The sequence below is a fragment of the Adiantum capillus-veneris genome, chromosome 27 (genome assembly GCF_014529385.1).
Source record: "Adiantum capillus-veneris isolate H3 chromosome 27, ASM1452938v2, whole genome shotgun sequence".
In the NCBI taxonomy this organism is placed as follows: domain Eukaryota; kingdom Viridiplantae; phylum Streptophyta; class Polypodiopsida; order Polypodiales; family Pteridaceae; genus Adiantum; species Adiantum capillus-veneris.
In genome coordinates this window covers 69,838,640-69,858,533 of record NC_140957.1, presented here as the reverse complement: position 1 = coordinate 69,858,533, position 19,894 = coordinate 69,838,640, and the positions used below count along the sequence as shown (strand labels likewise).

General features: G+C 43.5%; 1 protein-coding gene and 1 pseudogene across 1 annotated transcript; both read left to right on the top strand.

Annotated features, from left to right (window-relative positions):
- The first annotated feature begins 3,331 nt into the window (after positions 1 to 3,331).
- On the top strand, positions 3,332 to 4,078 carry LOC147422168 (uncharacterized). The gene has a single exon (XM_086503682.1). It carries the CDS (start codon positions 3,506 to 3,508, stop codon positions 3,980 to 3,982), a length of 477 nt encoding a protein of 158 aa, XP_086359808.1. The 5' UTR covers positions 3,332 to 3,505; the 3' UTR covers positions 3,983 to 4,078.
- LOC147422167 (uncharacterized) lies at positions 4,013 to 4,793 on the top strand (annotated as a pseudogene).
- Positions 4,794 to 19,894: the final 15,101 nt, after the last annotated feature.

The following is a 19,894-nucleotide window of genomic DNA, read 5'->3' as shown; positions in this document are numbered from 1 at the left end:
AACAGGGATTATAAGAATCTTAAAACTGATTTAACACATAATTTTTCACATAACTCGGCAAGAGTTGGCATTCTCATCACTAAAGATGTGAGAGTTAACTTCCGGCGGTGACGTTGCCTCATCTCCATCCACATCTGACGACAGCAATTGGCCCTTTGGACCGTTCTTGCTCTTGTTACTAACTTTGAAGTTGCTGTTGAATGACTAGAGGTTGTCTAGATGGTCATTGTTGGGGATGTAGTGACTCCTGCCGCCCTGAAGATCCACCTTCTTCCCTATCTTCTGAAGACATTTCACCAGTACTTTTGGATCGACGGAGCCCACCATGAGTGAAGGCAGCAATACCCTATATTCCATTGAGGGCTTTCTTCACCCGCTTCATGCAGGCATCGTAGTCTATGGAGACCTAAATCTAATCTAATATAACGTAAATCTAAATCTAGCGTAAATAAACGTAAATCTAACTAAAAATAAACCTAAATCTAATATAATTTAACTTAAATAAACCTAAATCTAATTTAACGTAAGTCTACATCTAACCTAATCTTTAACGTCTTTTAGGATAGTTTCCTACGACGTTATAACTCTCTTCTTCTTGTGTGTGTGCGCGTGTGTGGATGTGTGTGCCAATAAAAAGAGATAAATGGTATAACCTTTCTATCACCCATGCCAAGTATGATAGATTGGTTATGCCATTTCCCTCTTGAGAAATTATTACGTCGATTGCTGAAGAGCTTCATTAATGTTTGCCTTTGTAAATAGTCGTGTTGGGCCTCTCCCATGTCAAGCTAGAATAGTCCCAATCCTCTAATGGATCCTCCGTCGATGTTGTGGTCGCCCTCGTAGACGTGCGCATCTAGATCTCCCGAGCATAATGGCTCTGTCAAGTAATATACCTCTGGTATAAGTGTGTTGTGAAGCAAGCTCATCTAGATGTTGAGTCCTTGCTCTAAATAATTCACTAATCTCCCTCTGTGAATGTCTGATCTCCTCAAGAGACTCTCCCTGTGTCCGCATAGCTCTAGCAAAAAGAACCCGAGGCATCTCTGATCTTGATATCAAATGACTCTAGACAATGGTCCAAAGCCGTCCTTAAATAGACAATGAAAGGGGAGGACAATGAGAGATGTGATGTAACTCTATCTCTGGCTTTATATACTATCTGCCAATCTCAATTCTAGCTGATAAGATGATGTGCGCATCTGACCAATAGCACATCGTATCCCATAGGATAAATGAGTGTCCATATAGGCGGGTCTGATCACATATCCATCCTCTATTATTTGGAGAAGATTCTCTCTATAGAAAGCCATCTTTGTACCCAACTTCTATGTTGGTTGTATCCATGTGCTCCTGGTATCTAGCTGAATCAAATCTTGACGTATGAGTCTAGTGATCTCTATCCATGTGAGAGATAGGGAGGGTGCATCCAAGGAGTACTTGAACGGAGGTAGTCTATCCATGCTAAAGCCATGTAACTGGAACCATGATGTCATCTGCCCATACCAGCATGTTGTGTCTCCCTGTAGTGCTAGCTGTCGTGATTAGTCAAGGGCTAGCTAAGCATATCTGTCTGTCATCACAAACTACTGATGTGTCCAGCCACTAAAGAACGGAGCCAACATGCAGATCCCGACCGAGGGGCCTAAACCTTAAGAAGAAGTAGAAGTGACACAAGAAGTTTTACCAACTTACAAAGTCTTGTTGAGTGGCCTATTTTGAAAGAGGAGATCCCACAAACTCACGGGACCCCGTTCAATGGGGCCCAAGGGACCTAAAGACAATAAAATAAAGCAAGACCACACACACAAAACCCTGCATAAAAACATGATAATGTAGTAACTGTATGGATGCCCTCAATTTGCAATGATGATGTGGCAGTCTGTACGGACTTTCGCATTTTGCTTTGATGATGGTCGCATGGTGTACATATTTTCCATGCTTTGCGCTGGTTGTTTTTGGGACTAGATGCTTTTGAAGCTTGAATCTGTCCATGTAACTACTTATGAGAGGCCAATGGCCTTTAAATATGAGTCAAGGGCTCATTTTTTGGCATGCTTCCATGTGGAGGTGCAGAAAAAGGAATACCGATGATGTACTAAGTTCAAGAAATATAAAGAAATACCAAAAGGGGTGCCAACGTTTGGGGTCAGTGCTCCGATAGGGGTGGCGCTTAGCCACTCCCTATCTTGTGTGTTTATCTCTTTCAATTTCATTGTTATTTGAAGTGCTTAAAGTTGTTCAATCTGTTCTTTTCCTTTGGCACGTGGTGCCCATCCCCGTGACAGTGGTATACGAGCTTTAGGCGTGTGCTTTATTTAAAGTATACCTGTTGAGTGTGATTGCTATGTCTTGGGGCTACCATCAGTACCATAGGAACATTGTCTGTTGAGGCTTGTTTGGATTATTCAAGAGCTTATGGACCATACTAGGTTTTGTACAAATTTATGGAAGAAATGGAACCCTAATTTTGGTGTAGGTTTCAAGACAGAAGCCCTGTCAACTTTTGAGCTCGATTGATGTCGAGAATGATTTTTCAGCTTGAATTAGCAGTTTTCTAAATTTTGTTTGAGAGCTTGTTTGGTGATCTTCTTTGGAATTTTTTTGAAATGGATGGTATCTATTTTAAACCTACCTTGGTGCGGATTGGAATTTCTTGACTCTGGTTTTAATATTGGTTTCAATGCTTGGTGATTTACTCTCGGGTGGAGTAGTGAGAAATGTTGTTTTGGTATTGTCTAAACCTCACAACAACGTAGACGGAATGTCTAGGGATTGTTTCATTGTATGCTTGAAAACCTCACATAGATGCAGATGGGATGTCTGGGGAGAATTTTGTTGTATGCTAGAGCCTTCGAACAAAGCAGATGAGATGTCTAGGGAGAGGTTGCATGCTTGAACCTCCAAACAATGTAGTCTACGGTTTGGGGGGCATTTGAAAAGGCCTTTGTATCTCTCAGCTAGGACCTTTTTAAGTTATAAGACCATCGGAAAGGGGGAAGTCAGAAAACCACCATCACACTAAATGAACGCCTCTCTATAGCCCAGTGATCTTTTAGCACCCCTATCCCCTATTTGACTGACACCGAGATACCCACTCTGCAAACAGCTAATGCCCAAGTCCGTTCCCAACCATCCCAGACTATACACACAGTTGCAAAGCATACCTTCACGGCTCCCATCTACAATCTTTAGAGCACCTCCCCCCACAAATACACAACTCAATATCCAACAACACACATAACCTTGCACAATCCCTGGTAGGCATCCACTTTATGACAAACCCTATATCTACTTTGCACTCCCTATTCCCACTTAGGAGATACTCAAACACTCGATTCACCACAAAACACGAGAGCCAGAGAGAAAACAGACATGGATTTAGAGCGAAGCTGACAGAGCCTATATCAAGATAGAATCTTTTTTAAAAACTTTACACGACGATGAAATTTGATAGAAGCGCATTTCTTTCTACCTCTTTTTAAATTGGTCACCCGTCCCCTAGATGGCGCAACCCTACAGTCCGTCAATCTCACACAGAGGCAGCCCCTCGACCTCTTTGTGCAGTCCCTTGTCCTTCAACTTTATGCAGCGCCCACCTCCCTTGAACTCAGCTCTCTGGACCCTCCTTCTCACATGGCGGGCATGCGGCCAATCACCTCTTCTCTGCCATCGACCCCCAGGTCACCCCGGTGCCCTTCCTCCTTCACCTCGCTCCCTCTTGCTTTCAACTCGCCGTCGACAGGCCCTTAGCATGCAGCCTGTCGTCCTTCCACTCTTGGCCCTTGGTGGCCCCTTGTCCAGCCCAAATTACCCTGGATCTCCCCCTTCCATGCAAAGCTGCTCTGCAGCCTCTCCTGCTTTGTATCGCTGCCCGGCATCCCCTCCTTCACGTCCTGACCCTGCAATCAACCGCCCTCCTCAGGTGGCGGCTCTGCCCTCTCTTGCCCTGGCGGCCTCAACACACAGTGCCCCCCCGTGACTGGCCTTCTATCCTTGACCATAAGCCCCCATGGGCTCTCCAAAAACAGCGCTACACCTCCTCGTCCTGTACTGCAGCCACCTCACGGCTCCCTCTCTGTAGTCGGCAACCTGCCGCCCTCTAAAAAAAACGCTAGCCACCTTCTGTCTTGTCAAAACTAGCACTCTTGCCTACCTGCTCTCCTTCATGCAAACTATCCAGGTGGTAGCCCTTCCCCTGCATAGCGAGCTCGTCGACTGCAGCTTACCATTATATTTTTATGTTAATAGCTTTTAAAAAAAACTTGGAGCTTGGCCCCCTTGCACACGCCCAAAAAAAGCCGACCTTTGAATGCCTCCTTCAACCTCTCCGCCTTTGAAGCTGAGCTCCACCTCCTGATAAAAAATGCGATTAGCTTCCAGTCGTGTTGCCAATGATCAGAAGCAAGCCCGAGGCTCACTTTTCGTGCTGCCGGTCTCATGATCATAAACAGTTATCCACCCATCTCCGAGCATCATCAAAACTCGGACCTTGTCCAAGCAAGGCAAGCACTCAACATACATTGCATGGTGCCATCCCGTGCAAGAATATCTGACCACTTCAAAAGACCCGAGCGACTGAGCCTAAAAACCCCCGTCGGTCTGCTAAAAGAAACATTTGGCACACACATCACGACAGTTCCGGCCATATCTTGCATCAAATAGCCACTGAAACACTTTTCCATTTGCTTGCAAATATCCATGTACCAGCTTTTGAGCTCTCCCTGGGCCGACCAAAACTGGGTGCACCATCATTGCCCACCCCCTCGTTGAGCATTCATGCTCAATGGTAGCATTATTTAGGTAAGATAGAATTGTCTAGAGAGAATGATATAAAAGAGCTACATAGACTGCATAAGAAATAGTGGCTATATAGATAGAATATATATAGATAAAAAAGCATCAGCTACTGCATCACCCGCCAGGGTCAAATGGAAAGCTCATAGCTTCCCCAATCATAGTGTAGAGTCCACCTTGATCAAATACAAAGCAATGGTCGTGGCCATCCACCTGTAAAGCATGTATCTTCAAGTCTTCCTTTGCACCTGTGGGCCAATAGATAGGCCATCCTTCTAGCCCTTCATAGCATCGAGCTTTGCCACCCTGCATCCATAAGTCTTTCTGCCAACCATAAGCATACCTTCGATCTCTTGAAGCATTGGTACCACAAGCAGCTATCCTGTCAACCTGCTAGAAAACCCTCCATAGTGTAGTCTTCTGCAAAAAAACCTTGCCACTGACACAAAGACACCTCTAAAGCAACCTCCAATAACATAGCTATCAATAGCATCACATAAAAAAACAAAACCCTGCAATTTTCCTCCACCTGCTGCATAGCCAAGCAAACCTGATCCCTTTGCAAACCTATACCCCAACCCTCTATAAACGGCACCCAAATCATCTTTTTATCCTCAAGAGCATGACCTGCTAGAACGACAACCTGTTCTTCAAAGACCTCAAGGTCGGTGGCACCTTCCTCATTGCATGGAGCCTCTAGCTCATAGGCTGCACCTGTATCATCTTCCATAGAGTCACCTGCCGGAGCTAACTCTCCACAGCCACAGACAAACTCTGAAACTTCACCATGCACCTCGACATGCCCCTCAAGGCAAGGTTGCCCCACCCCCTGCATAGACAAATCAATTGAACATACCTCCGCTTCTGGTTCTATCTCCTGCAAGCCATCCTCAAAAACCTGCTCTTTAATTAAGTCTGATACACCATCAAACCGTACCTCTTCCTCCAATAGGGACTCACCATCACGAGACACAAGAGATGGCTGCTCAACTGACAGGTTCACACAAGGCATCTCCACACCTGCACTATGCATCTCCTCGACCTTCAAATGGCTGGCAGGCAACTCGCATACACTGTTCTCCACTTCATCTACATGAAAAACATCCTAAGTTTCATACCTAGAAGACCGGGATTCTGTCTCCCACATACTTTCTGTGTCCAAACTGCTTCTAGAACTATGGGAACTGTCAGACTCCTCTTTTGAACTGACGAAGTCTTGTACTGCTACTACCTTCCTCATTGCTGGCTCTGGAACTGGCACCTCTTCTTGAAAAAATTTTGCGACCTCGCTCTTTTGAGGAAGCAAACTGTGTGGCACCCTGAATATACCTCTCTGCACCTTTTGAGCCCTAGTTGGCACTTCTTCTACCTCTTCTAGCCTGGCATCAACTTCACGTGCTTTGATCACATTCATATCAACAAAAAAAGGATCTTTTACCTCTTGATGCTCATCAATCTGCTTGGGCTCAGGTCCACAGGCTGCAGTGATTGCCGATTGTAGCAATCCTCCCTCCATCTTTTTCCTCATCTTTTGACTCTTTGCTCTGGCAACTCTGACGGCTTCATCATAAGTGCTTGGATCTTCATACTCCACTCTCACTCAAACATAGGGATGCAAGCATTCCCGCTTAAAGAATCTCGCATTGGTTGCTTGGGTAGCAGCCACAAAATTTCCCCAACATGCTTCAAAATTATCAACAAAAGCATCAAAAATTTCACTTACTTCCTACTGCAAGTCTCCGAGCTTTGCATCTGCTTCCGAGGCTAACACCACCCTTCGATACCTTTGTAAGAACTGTTCGCAAAATCCAAGCCAATTCTGCTTGTGCACCTCTTCTCAACCATCAAACCAAACCTTTGCTTTACCTTGAAGCACCAAAGGTAGAGTTTGGAGCTTCGCTTCATCATCTGGCAATTGCAAGACTGCCAACATAAATAGCTCAAAATCGGCAAGCCAATCATCTGCATCCTCATCTCCTTTGAACACCGGACCAAATTCCTGCTGATAGCCGTTTTTCGGCTCTCCATAATTGCCATAGTAAGCTACCTCACCCTACCAAAATCACCCAAACACTATGGCTATCCCTACCATTTCACTGTAAATAGGCGTGTGTGAGTTAGGGGGCTTTTCCCATATCTTCTTAAAAAACCCTCAGCTAGCTAGTCACTGGGCTAGGTGAGCCAAAAAAAATAAAAAAAATAAAAAAATAAAAGTATATTATGGCCTCTTTGTGTGTAAATATTTCATTGTATATATAGCCTAAATATAGGGATTTTTTATAATTATTTTGGTATTATATTTAAATATTTCTACTTAGGTGTGTGTTTTATTAAACCTATGTACACCTTCTTTCATCCTCTTACACCATAATTATATTTTTTGCCAATATGTACATACTCTAACCTCATATTTTTCCTTTATACAAATCACTCCCACATTTTCACCCTCACCCTCGTGAAAACAAAAAATTGATTTCTACTCATTGGTTACTTTTATTATATTATTTACTTGCATACCTTTTCCTCTTTCACCCAAAATAATCCAAGGAGGGACCATATCATATGATTCCAATATCTTTCCATATCCATAACTCCTCCATATTTTTATTATTATTTTTACTCATTATTCTAACACCATGTGCTCATTGAGCTAAAGTCCATGAATAGTCCATACACTAGTCCCACCATGTATATATTTCTTATTTCACCAATAATCCTCCTCCATGCATGGGTCAAGGGAAACTTGAATGCTTTGTATTATAATATGACAAAGGAGGGGCTCACTCTTGGATGCATTGTACAAATTCAACAAAGGAGGGGGCCACAAAAAGACTTTTGCAGGCATAAACAACAGGCTTTTTGGTGAGAATTTTGGCACCTATCTCCACTCCGAATTTGGAGCGGTGGTCAAAAGAGAAAATGTAGCCCACGCTCTGAATAATCACCTCAAATTTTTTCATGATTTTTGGAGCTACCAGCGGTGAGCTATGATTTTGTGAGTGGACCCCAGTTTGCCCACTTTTCTCACAAGTAGCCCTTAGTCTTCTCTCACCCTTCCACACACCTACTCACTCTTACACATCCCTCCCTCTCCTTCCCTCACTCAAACCTGCAATTTCCATGGCTTCTCCCACCCTCTTCACCATTACCCTTCTCTCTCATCCCTATAGTTCTTTTATGAACCTCTACATACATACACCCTCTCCATGTCTCTCTCTATTGCTTCTATGTTACAATTTCATTTACCTCTCCTAAAATATCTAAAATTCAACATCTTAACCATGATAACTTCTGCAAATTGAGGATTTTTCATCAACAAATCCTCTTTTCATCGTGGTGGTCAACCGTGGCGGCGGCGTAAAGAAGCGAAGAAGAAGAAGAAGATCAGCGGTCATTTTTTCCACAATCTACACAAGGGTGAGTTCAAGCTTCTTCAAAGCTTCACCATCTCAATGATTCTCTTTTAATTCACCCCTCTTCCTTCATCAAATCAACTCACTCTACCCATTGTAAATGTAACATTAACTTTCTAGTGATTACTAACGACTAACATACTAACACAAAATAGCATTGACCTAACCATAAAAGACACCTCACCTCAAGACATGTATAGTAACTCTCTCTCTCTCTCTCTCTCTCTCTCCCCTTCCTTAAAACTTACTTTCACCTTATCTACCATCAATAATGCTCTCTTTTGAGCCCACACCCATGACTCAAGCAGACAAAGAAGGCCCGCAATGTTTTGATATTCAAAAAAATCATAATCCTGATTTGTTAGCTTGTAAATTAGGATTTCCAATAATCTTAATATGGGGTCTCCAACCTATAAATAGGCCTCTCTCCTTCTTGTAAAACAACCTCCAACATCTCACATAGCACCCCAACACTCTATGCGTGAGGAGAGACTTAGGTGTAGCAACCACTTGTGAGCTTCACTCTTGGTGTGAGAGAAGCCTTCAAGCTACACATTGCAAGTGAGAGAGCGTGAGTTCCACAAATCTCAAAACCACTATTTTACATGCTCCTTCATCATCAATAAATTGAGGTTTGGTGCATCAAAGGCGTGATTCGACGTTTAAATCTTCGTCCTTCCATTTGTGCAATACGGTTTGGTAAATTCAAGGTGACTTGTGTATTTTGAGTTTTATCGGTTGATCTTGATTTGAGAAAGTGTTTTAGTGTGTTTTTCATTGCCAGTTTTGTGTCCATTGTAAGAGGGTATTGTGGTGAGAGGTCTCCCACACCCTAAGACAGTGTGTGTGTGTTTTGGCAATGTTTAGCAATCACTAAGCATTGAGTGAGTTTTGTACAAGTTCTACGATAGCAACCTAACGAACCATATCCATTTGCAAGTCACAAATAAGGTATTATGCAAGATCGTTTTCTCTCTCTCTTACCTTTTCTCTAGCTCTCTCTGATCCATTTTGTGTGTGTCTTGGTGTGAGGTTGCTTGTGTGTGTTGTGTGGTGCATCTTCTTCGTTTTACCAAAAATCTCTCTTGCGTCCTAGTTCGCATACCATAACTAGGTGGTGCCCCTATCTTGTTTGGGTTTGGCTGTGGGTTTGTTGTTGTGTTGTGCTTGTGGTTGCCCCAGCCCCAATTGAGCAGCACGGGAGCCTTGAGGGGTGTTTAGAGGTCGCCTCTCTTGTTGCCCGCCCCGGACCGCCTCACTGCTTCATCTTGATTCACAAACACTCGGTCAGGAAGCAATCAGTGGGTCCTCAGTGGGGGCACCACAAGATGGAAAGGGGGAAGTCGGAAAACCACCAGCACACTAACTGAACGTCTCTCTATAGCCCAGTGATCTTACAACACCCCTATCCCCTATTTGACTGACACCGATACCCACTCTGCAAACAGCTAATGCCCAAGTCCGTTCCCAACCATCCCAGACTATACACACAGTTGCAAAGCATACCTTCACGACTCCCATCTACAATCTTTAGAGCACCTCCCCCCACAAATACACAACTCAATATCCAACAACACACATAACCTTGGACAATCCCTGGTAGGCATCCACTTTATGACAAACCCTATATCTACTTTGCACTCCCTATTCCCACTTAGGAGATACTCAAACACTCGATTCACCACAAAACATGAGAGCCAGAGAGAAAACAGACATGGATTTAGAGCGAAGCTGACATAGCCTATATCAAGATAGAATCTTTTTTAAAAACTTTACACGACGATGAAATTTGATAGAAGCGCATTTCTTTCTGCCTCTTTTTAAATTGGTCACCCGTCCCCTAGATGGCGCAACCCTACGGTCCGTCAATCTCACACAGAGGCAGCCCCTCGACCTCTTTGTGCAGTCCCTTGTCCTTTGTTAGCAGCTGTACACACCCAATGGAGGATGATTGCCCGACAGGATATTATTTTTTGTAATTATTCCTTAATTGAGAAAATTCATCATTTCACCGTTGTAAATAGTGGGTCTTGCAGAAGCTTCTAGATTGTATCCCATTTTTGACATTTAGAGTGAGTGAATGATTAAATTGGAACATTAGGGTTTGAGATTGTAAGGTATTTATACCACTTTTGACCTTAATGAAAAAAACCTTTGTCATTTTATAATTTTTGTATGTGTAGTGAGCGTACTCTGTGTACAAGAGAGAGTGAGAGTTTTATCTTGATGCTATGCGCGCACCGGCGGTCGGAATGAAGTGCGGAGAAGTGCAGCGTGTTGCCCCCAAAGAGAGCTATGCGCCAACACCTACATTGCGTGTGTACGATCTGGCTTTGCAAGCTCGACCCACGAGCTATATCTGGTGATTCAGTGAGCATACGTTGTATGTTTTCGCATTTCAGCATATCCGCGCATTCGCATTGAGTAGAGCTACACATTAGGCACTTTAGTTTTCGAAAACCACGACCTGCAAATTTCGACCAGACATCCTACGTGATTTTGCACCTGGTGTTTAGGGTTGGGGTTTTGGTTCATGGACCTTAGGGAGAGCGACCTATTGGTGTTAATAGGGTTTGCTTCAAGTTCCGTAGCGTTTCGAGAACGTTTGATGGGTAATTGGCTCTTGAAAGCGTTGTAGGAAATCTCCTCTTATGTACTCCTGAAGGCTGTAGCTTAGACATTGGGTAGAGACCTCTGTAGGAAGTAGTCAAGAGTCGGTCGAGTGTAGGTTGACACCCTATGATTTCTTCCACGTGCCTGCGGGCCGAGCTTTTTCCTTAGCTGACAAATCTTGTTAGGTGAGTTCTCGTTGTGCTGACGTCCGTCGCAACGTATCCGCCAACATTGGCACTGCTGCTGCCGGGGACGAAAACCCTAGGTAGGTGACCGTGACTAGTCCTTGAGGATAGAGATTCTCTAGCTTGCCAGAGTCTTGTTTTACATTTAGATAGGATCAGAGGGTGGAGGACTCTCTAAGTCTTAGGAGGAGTCTAGGGAGCGAGTGTCTGGCCTAGATCCTTCGACTCAGGTAGACTTAGATAGTTTTAGGTATTAGTCAAGTTGTGGTGTAGAGAGTAGGAGTTGGAGTGGTAGAGGCGGTGGAAGGATAGCTTGAGAGTCCGGAGAGGCCCGGAAGCAACCAAGACACCAATATCACCATCTCACATGATGAGTAGGAGTAGGGTAAGTAGGACATCATGATTTATGATCTGGAGCACTTTATGCATGTTATATTTGTTGTTAGGCTCATGAAAGGGTTGTAAAATACGGAAAAGAGTGTTTAGAAGTTGAAGTAAAGTTCAAAAGTTTCTGTGAGTATTTTTGAGAGAGCTGCAGAGCATAGGGAGTACTTCTGTCAGAAAAAAATTAAATTTCAAGCTAGTAGACATCCTATGCGTAGGATTTCTACAGGGTGTTCTGGTGTGAATTTTGAAAATCTGAGTTGACCAGTGTGTTTAGAAGGTAGGTTTTACCCTATTTTCACATGGAAAGTGGAAGTTTGACCATATCTTGACAGGATAAGGCCAAAAGAAAGAAAATTGCAAGACATCCTACCCAAATTGTGCCAAGGCATTATTTTAAGACCAAAACCATAGGAAGGATGCATGAGCATGATCTACATGATTTATTGAGTGCATGAGAAAGGTTTCATCTCGATTGGGTGAGAAAATTGGGTTTTAAGCAGATTTTAGCATTTTTGACTGAAAAGGGCTAGGATAGCTAAAATTGGGGTCTTTTGAAATCCAAACTAAAATCTAAGCATAGCACTGGGTTGTTGACATCAAGGGGAAGATGTGGCTCAAGTTTGGGGTCAAACACATCATTTAGACATCCTACACGTAGGATGTGCTCTGTGTGATTTAGCACTCCAAATCCAACTTTGAGCATACCAAAGTGATCAGCACCTTAAGAGGAGTCTGTGGTTTGCATTTGAAGCAATTTTGAGCAGTTACACATGCTATGCGTAGTATGTCTACTACATGAAATTGAAGTCAGAAACTAACGAAAGGCATAGCAGAGTGTTGTATAGCCTGAGGCAAGCCTCATAGTCAATTTGGTCCAAATTGGAGTTGATTTGACTAGTCAGACCAACATCAGGCTGCTGTAACAAATTTTTGATCAATTGACCAGCTTATAGGTGTCCAAATCAAAAAGTAAAAATAGCTGTGGACTCAGCACATCAAGGGGAATCTATAGTGCAAAATCTAGCCAAAACAGAGCAGGTAGACATCCTACGCATAGGATGTCTACAGGGGCTTAGTGAAGTGAAAAGATGAATGTGGACATAGAGTGATGTTCCAATTGACTTAAGAGTTCCATAACTTCTTTCGGATGTGAAAGTGGACCTTGTTTGACCTTTTGACGGAGCAAAGACTGAATTAAGACTTTCTCTGTAAACTGACAAACATTCGAGTGAAGTACATTTCCAGATTAGCAGACCTAATCAAGAACATCCTAAGTGTATAATATACAGTAGTGGTTGAGGTTAACCCTCCAGTTATACCAATCATTACTAAGACCACCTCTAGCGGTTAAATGCTTTGTTCGATTTGCCGAAATTAAACGCTTGTGTGTAGGTATATTCAGCGGCAAGGCAAGAAGTTGTGCGGAAACCGATCCTTTGCCACGTGATTGGTTGAATTTGTGATAAATTGCATTGCTAAGTTTGATGAATTTAAGATCAGGAAGACACATTCCTAGAGATCAAAAAGTGGCAGGTGATCATGGTAGCTTAGTGTCCACCGAGGAGAGTGTAACTCAGGCAAGGCTAGATCCATTAGCACCGATCATTGAGGAGGGTAGTGATACTGACACTTCATCAGATAAGTCCTTCTTCATGATGGGTAGTCAATAGCGAGGAGGTTTCTCCGATGAAGGACCAATGCTAGGAGGAAGTACTTTCCAAAACCCTTTGAACGATGCCAAGTTCACTATAATCTTCTTAGAAGGAACAAACTCTAGGGGAGCCCTAGTTTATTTTGACTATCAGGGATGCAAGTGTATTTGTATAGAAGAAAGACATGTTCAGAGACTGGAGATAATTCGAGTCTATGATGATGGAGATAGATTCCGAGACGAAAAGAGGAACCACTATCTGATAGTTAGTAACCCTGAGGATTACAACATATATGGAGATAACGTGGCAAAAGGAAAAATGGTTTCAGAAACTCAAGAACCGTTGGTACAACCAAAGTTGGTATGTGCTAAGAAGTGTGCAATGCAATGATGTGTATGCTAGTAGGTGCATGGCAAAGGGCTAAAGCCAGTGTGAGAGACCTCAACACGACAGTGGTAGCAGAAATGCATGCTTAAAGTTTTTTGTAGGCCAGGGGGGCCTCCAAAGTGAGATAATGATGACGGTAGGTCAGGGTGTTCAAGATGTGGGAAATATGCCCCAAAAGGTTGTATTTGAGATGCTTTGGAAACCCGTCCAAACGGCTCGTCAAGCGGGGTTCGAATGTGCAAGTTATGGGTCGATGAACATTTATCGGGAGGCAGTTTTGGCATGGTTTGACCGTCTCAGTGGACATGCCAGATGGAGGTCTCCTATCCTTGCCATGGTTCTAGAAGTGAGTTTGCACTGTGTAGGGCCAGCCAAAAGTGACGGCTCAACGATAGGATTTACATTGAACGAGATGCAGCTCGGCAAAGTGGGATGCAATTTACGAGGAGGTGTGTACAAATGGTTTGGCACATTTTTACCTCGCCTTGGTTTTTCGGACCTGCAGTAGTCAAATCGTGGCTGAGACGTGGTGGAACTCTTGGGGTTTGATGGTAGCAGAATGAAGCTACCCCGAGTTTCCAACAAGCCCATGCACACGCAAGCACTTGCAGCATGGGAAGTTGGTGTTAAAAAAACCTTTCCTTGGCTACAAATTGAAAGGGTGAAAAGGAAGGGTAAGCTGGAGTTTTTTGATAAGCTAAATGAAATTCCCAAAAGGCAAAGGGGGGTAAAAAGGAGAGGTTTAGAGGAGGGAATCAATAGCGCCAGGCGCTATGGCTTAAAACAGCAACTTTTTTCCTTGTTGAAGCTAGGAGGGGAAGGGAAAAAGAAAAGGGCACCGGGTTTTTGAAATAGGAAGGAGGGATTTTCTTTTGGCAAGCAAGGGGAAGAAGGAGAAAAAAGATGAAACGCTTTGCGCGCTCGGCAATCAAGGCTGGCATGCGTGGTCCATGAAGCGGCGCGAAGAGAGCAAGTGCTTTGCAAAAGAAGAGGCCAGCGAGGACTGCCAAGAGGAAAGGCTGTTGTCGAAGCGAAGCCAGAGTTGAATTTTCTCATCCGATGTGTGTGCCGACGTAGTCAAGTGGCGAGGGAGGTGTGTGCCCCTCTATGTGAAGCAGGTGATGGCCTTGTTGCGACCAAGAGCAGGCCATATGGATTTTGCATAGGTGTTTTTGTTTTGAAGGAGAAGCTTTCATTGTCGTTTTTGGCGTCGTCTTTCCCCCCTTTCTTCTTTGCCTGTCTCCAGGGTGTGTGATGCCGGTGTGTGTGAGCATGTGCGTCCCTTGAACCCCCTGTGTGTGTCAGAGAGAAAGAGAGAGAGGTGTCGAATTGTGGAAGTACGAGAAGCGGGCAAGATCGGTGTGATCGCTATCCGAGGATTGTGCAGAGCGTGTGTGCATTGGGCGAAGTGCAGGCAAGGCCCTGCTAGAGTGAGTTTCTTATTTTGAAGGTTTTTTCGAGAGGACAGGGGTGTTGTGAATACCCTGAGCTATATAGGGGCCATTGCGTGTGTGTCGGGTGTGTTCCCCATTCCCCCTCTCCACCGTCTCCAAAAATTGATCGACCTGGAGCTCTTTTTATGTATGATAAAAAAACAACCAGGGTCTCTACCTATAATGAGAATGTGGGAATTTACAAGCATGAGAGCGAAGGAGTAGTCTCTTATTTTCGATGCAAAAAACCCTACCCAATCGAATTAAGCAAAGACAAGGTTCTTTACTTATTCTCTTAAGAAATTGCTATGGGGAAGGGTATCATTTTTGTTGATAGGTACGGGCGAGAATACAAACGTATTCTCCCAATGGAAGTAGAAAAGACAACAGCTCCAGAAACATCAACATATGCCCCCGAAGAAGTTCCAAGGTTCACCTATACCCCTAGCAAGTCGAGAAATCCATTTTCAAAAGAGTACGACGTGACCTCACATTCTAACCGACAACAGGCGTTCAACTACCAGAACCAACAAGCAACCCAACCATCGTTGCAGGCATGGCTTCGACAAAGTGCGACATTATAACAAGACCGAAACCGAGATGGTTATCTAGCTGCACGAGGGCTCAGAGATTTACAAGAACCACCACTCTATTCACGGTATCAAGGCGAGAGTAAGCCAAAACCTCAAGAGTCGACAGAGCCTGGAAGACAACCCATAGAACGAGTTCGAAGAGATGAACCACCTCCTGCAAAAACCATCAAAAATTATGGATTAGGGGCACCTCTGGGAGAGGAACTCTCCCACTACTGAAGGCCAGGGGAGGTATATCAAGTAGGACGAGGAGAACCAATGATGAGATTTGTAGACCATCGTAGAATTAGACCTTTTCAGGTGCAAAAATGGATAAACAAGAAATACATGGGAAACAGAGATCCTAGGGATCATGTAGCAGCCTTTGTGCATGTAACTAGAGCTGAAGAGGTGTTAGACTTCCCTACCCAATTTGCAGGGTTTGGACTTATCCTAAAGGAGGATGCTGCTACTTGGTTTGACCCTATGGAGCGTAGAGACTTTGAGTCTATGGAGGAGGTGTTTGACAAGTTTATTGAGGAATTATCACAAAGGGGGATAGCTCATAATACAGTCTCACAAATCCATAAATTCAAACAAAAAGAAGGGGAATCTGTGCGAAAGGCAGTCCTACGACTAAAAAACTATGTGAAGTTTTGCACTGTGGAAGAACTGCCAACTCAATCCAGACTTATGCTTATATTTATTCAAGGACTAAGGAACGTAGATCGCCAGAAGGACTTACATATGAAGAGGAGCACGATGTTAAATGAGTTAACTAAGGAGGCTCTTACCTTGTAGACAATTGTGCGGTCTACAAGGAGGGTGAATTCAAGGATCTTGATGACGATTCATCCTCACAACAAAGTGGAAGCAAGTCCGCTAAGACAGCACCGAAAGGAGAAGTAGTTGTAAGCCAGGAGCATCTTGTAGAGGAAGTGCTAAAAAAGATTAATATGTATGCCAAACCTTAGGCTAAACAACCAAAGTGGTGTGCTATTGAACAAAAAGGGACAAACCATATGATGGAGGAATGTTATTATAACAAGGGATATGTGAGAGAGCGACCTTATGCTCCCCAGGCTCAAGTAGCATCTCCTCAACTTCCACCAATGCCTAAGTATCAAGCAGGCAACCTACCAGGACCTGTAGGTGTAGAAAGACCACAACCAGTATTGGGGCAGCAACCACCCCTACCAGGATTATAACCAGTCGGCATAAGATACACACCAATAGTAAACGAACCAGAAGAGAAGGCTTTGGTACTTATGCATGCATATTACGAAGATTCCAATGGATATGCTACAAATCCTGTCTATTATCCACCGGAAGAACCCCCAACGCCAGAACCTTGGAGCATAACGGGAAGTGCAAGACCACCAACAGCTGCACAGGCAGCGGGAGAAGGAAGATATAGCTTGGATAAACAAACACTATTGTTCATAGCCAACGGAGGCATGTGCGGGTAGAGGCATGCGTACCAACAAAGAGGAGCTCAATGAGCACCTCAACAGCCTAAGGGACCCTTCTACAAGTGTGGTGGAGACCATTGGCTAAGAGACTGTTCTCATGATGAAATCATTAGAGTCAACGCATATTGCACCAAGTGTGGAATTACTCATTTGATTCCTGATTGCCCTAAGAACCCGAGCAAAGGAACAAAAACTACCTTGAACATGCTGGAAGCAGTGCCTTCCAATGGAGGGTCAGAAAATGAGACAGTAATACCTATTCAGGCAGTGACGCGAGTCCAAGCTCAAAGAATGACAAATGAACCCATAATTGAAGAGCCAAAGATCGATGCCCCAAGTGCAGAAATGAAAAATCAGAGAAGCACTTGGAAAGCTAGAAAGGCGCGTATGAAAGAAAGGAGAGAACGAGAGAAAACGGCTCTATCTGAGGAGTTAAAATACACAAAGGATAGATTAGAGAGGTTAGAGGATCTAGCTAGTCTAAGCTCACACACTGCGGCAACCATAGGGTCCAAGGAAATAGTAGAACCCAAAAGTGCAGGATTTGTGTTGTTAGAAAAGGTAAATGAGCAGTTAGATGCACTTTTAAAAGCATGCGAAGCCACACTAAAAAGAAACCAAACCCAAGAGCAAAGATGGATGACTGATCCATATGCAGAAATAGAAAAACTGAGGTTGGAAATGTGTCGAAAGATGATTGAAACAGCCCAATCCTTGATAGAAAACCCGCCAACCCCTATCAAACCAACTTTAGAGAAACAAGTAGACACGAAGAAGAGACTCATGACTGCCTCTGAGTCTAGGAGAGAACCTATCATAGTGCCAAATACAATAGATGAGACAATTGATGGTTTCCAGCGTAAAACATTGGTAGAAATGGGTAAGGATTGTAACGGTCTAGATGACCTGTGGAAGCAAATCCGTGATGCCAATGAAGCTAATAGGGTGAGCCACCAAATAAATAGCACGAGAAATGAGAGAAATGAGATCTTACCTCCCATTCGAGAATTTGAGGCAAGATCACAAATGAACTTTGATATGCATTCACAAGGGGGAGACCAGGGATCAATTAGTTCGGGGCATAGCCAACCAGACTCGCTAAAAACTCTACCCTCTTACCTAGGGGAGTATGAAGCTAAGTCTGCGGTGAGAGCAATCCCGTCTCTAAGACTTTCTTTCAACAGAGTGATGGATTCACAAGGGTTGATTGCGTTATTGTCCACCCTGTGGCATGCACAATCACATTAGCCGAACTCTTGAGGTTACGACCAAACATGTGGACCACCGTAGGCAAATGCTTAGAAAAATTTGGCGTAAAAGACCCCACCTGGAAGCTTCAAGAAGGGATCAGATAATTGGACAAGCCTCAACTAAACACTAGGCCAGTACCTTTAAACAAGGTTGGATAATATTGCGAAGGAGAAGATGGAAATACCACACTACCAATAGAATTCCAAGGAGTAGTTTCCAAAGCTATTCTTGACAGTGGAGCAGGAGTCGCTATCGCCACCAAGGAAATCTAGAAAAAATAGGGAAAACCGGCTTTGAGAGCTACCAGAATGAAATTGTAACTGGCAGATTGGTTCATGGAAAAGCCTCTAGGACTTTTAGAAAAATTAATTGTTGTCACCTCGTGCGGAAGTGAGTATGAGCATACATTTGCAATAGTTGATTTCGACAAAAAGAACAATTACGAGATCATCTTGGGAAGACCATTCATGAGACAATTAAAGATGGTCCACGATTGGGGTTACGACCACATATACCTCAGAAATGGCGAGACTACAACCAAAATATACCTAAAAGACCATAGTTACAAAGATGTGAACCAAACACCAGTGGAAGATTTTGATTCAGCTACATTGGCAGGGTCCAAACTCCCAGCATGGTTAGGGCAGAAAAAAGAGCTATGGATGTGCGGAGCTTCACATTGTGGGAGGTTAAAAAGGGAGGAATGCGTCTTAGAAAGAGCTATTGAGGACAAGGATTACATTTCAGAACCTTTTCCCGAAGATGCCTTAGAACCTTTGGAATGGGAACACATACTAGCAACATTGGATGTCTGTACCACTACAGATAGCCCAACAACAAAATTTTGCGATAAGGATGGCTATGATGTGCTACCCTATTATATGGTAAGCCTTATACCAGTAGGAGATGATAATGTAGACCCACCAGAACAAGAAGAGTTTTATGACTTCTCTAAGCATCTGGAGTTAAATAACGATGTAGATAACGAGTATTCAGACAGCTCAAGCAGCGTGGGGAGAAAACAGCGAATATCAAGCTTTATGATTTTGCAAATCAACACCCTAGACGCCAAGAACGCTATAAAAAAAAAGAGCAGAAGACAAAATTAGAGAGAACTTGATGCCCAGGATAAAAGATAAAACTCACTATCTAATGCTTGTCAAGGCAAAGGATTGTGTAAAAGACCAAATATCAAGAAGCTTCTCGAGAGTTCGAAGGGAAAGGACGCGTGAGGAAATAAAACAAGTACGGAAGACTAAAACAGAAACAAAATCAAAAAAATCTCAACAATCAAAACAGGGAAAAAACAAAAGACCCAGAGTGGACCAAAATGGAGCGTAAAAAGAAATACCAAGAACTAAAATGGTGGTCACGAGAGGTATGGACTACTGAGGGAGAAAGTGATGGTAAGGAGGAGTCAGAAAAAGAAAATATGAATGTATCATCCCACTATCGAAAATTCACCATCCAGGACAGAAAAATCATAATGACACTACCAGTCAGGGAAAGAATAAACCAGGAATCTTACGATGGGCCAGAAAATACAAAATGGATAGACCTCGTTGCGCCAGTCGAAGAGCCTCAGCTTGTCTATATAGCAACTGATTTAGAGCCTGAAGAAGAAGGACTGCTAACACAACTTCTCAAGAAGTATAAAGATGTGTTTGCATGGTCCTACAAATACCTCAAAGGAGTTGATCCATCGATATACCAACATACAATTCCTTTGAAA

Coding starts and splice junctions, on each gene's coding strand:
- LOC147422168 (XM_086503682.1), top strand. CDS start 3,506: ATGGCGCAACCCTACAGTCCGTCAATCTCACACAGAGGCAGCCCCTCG.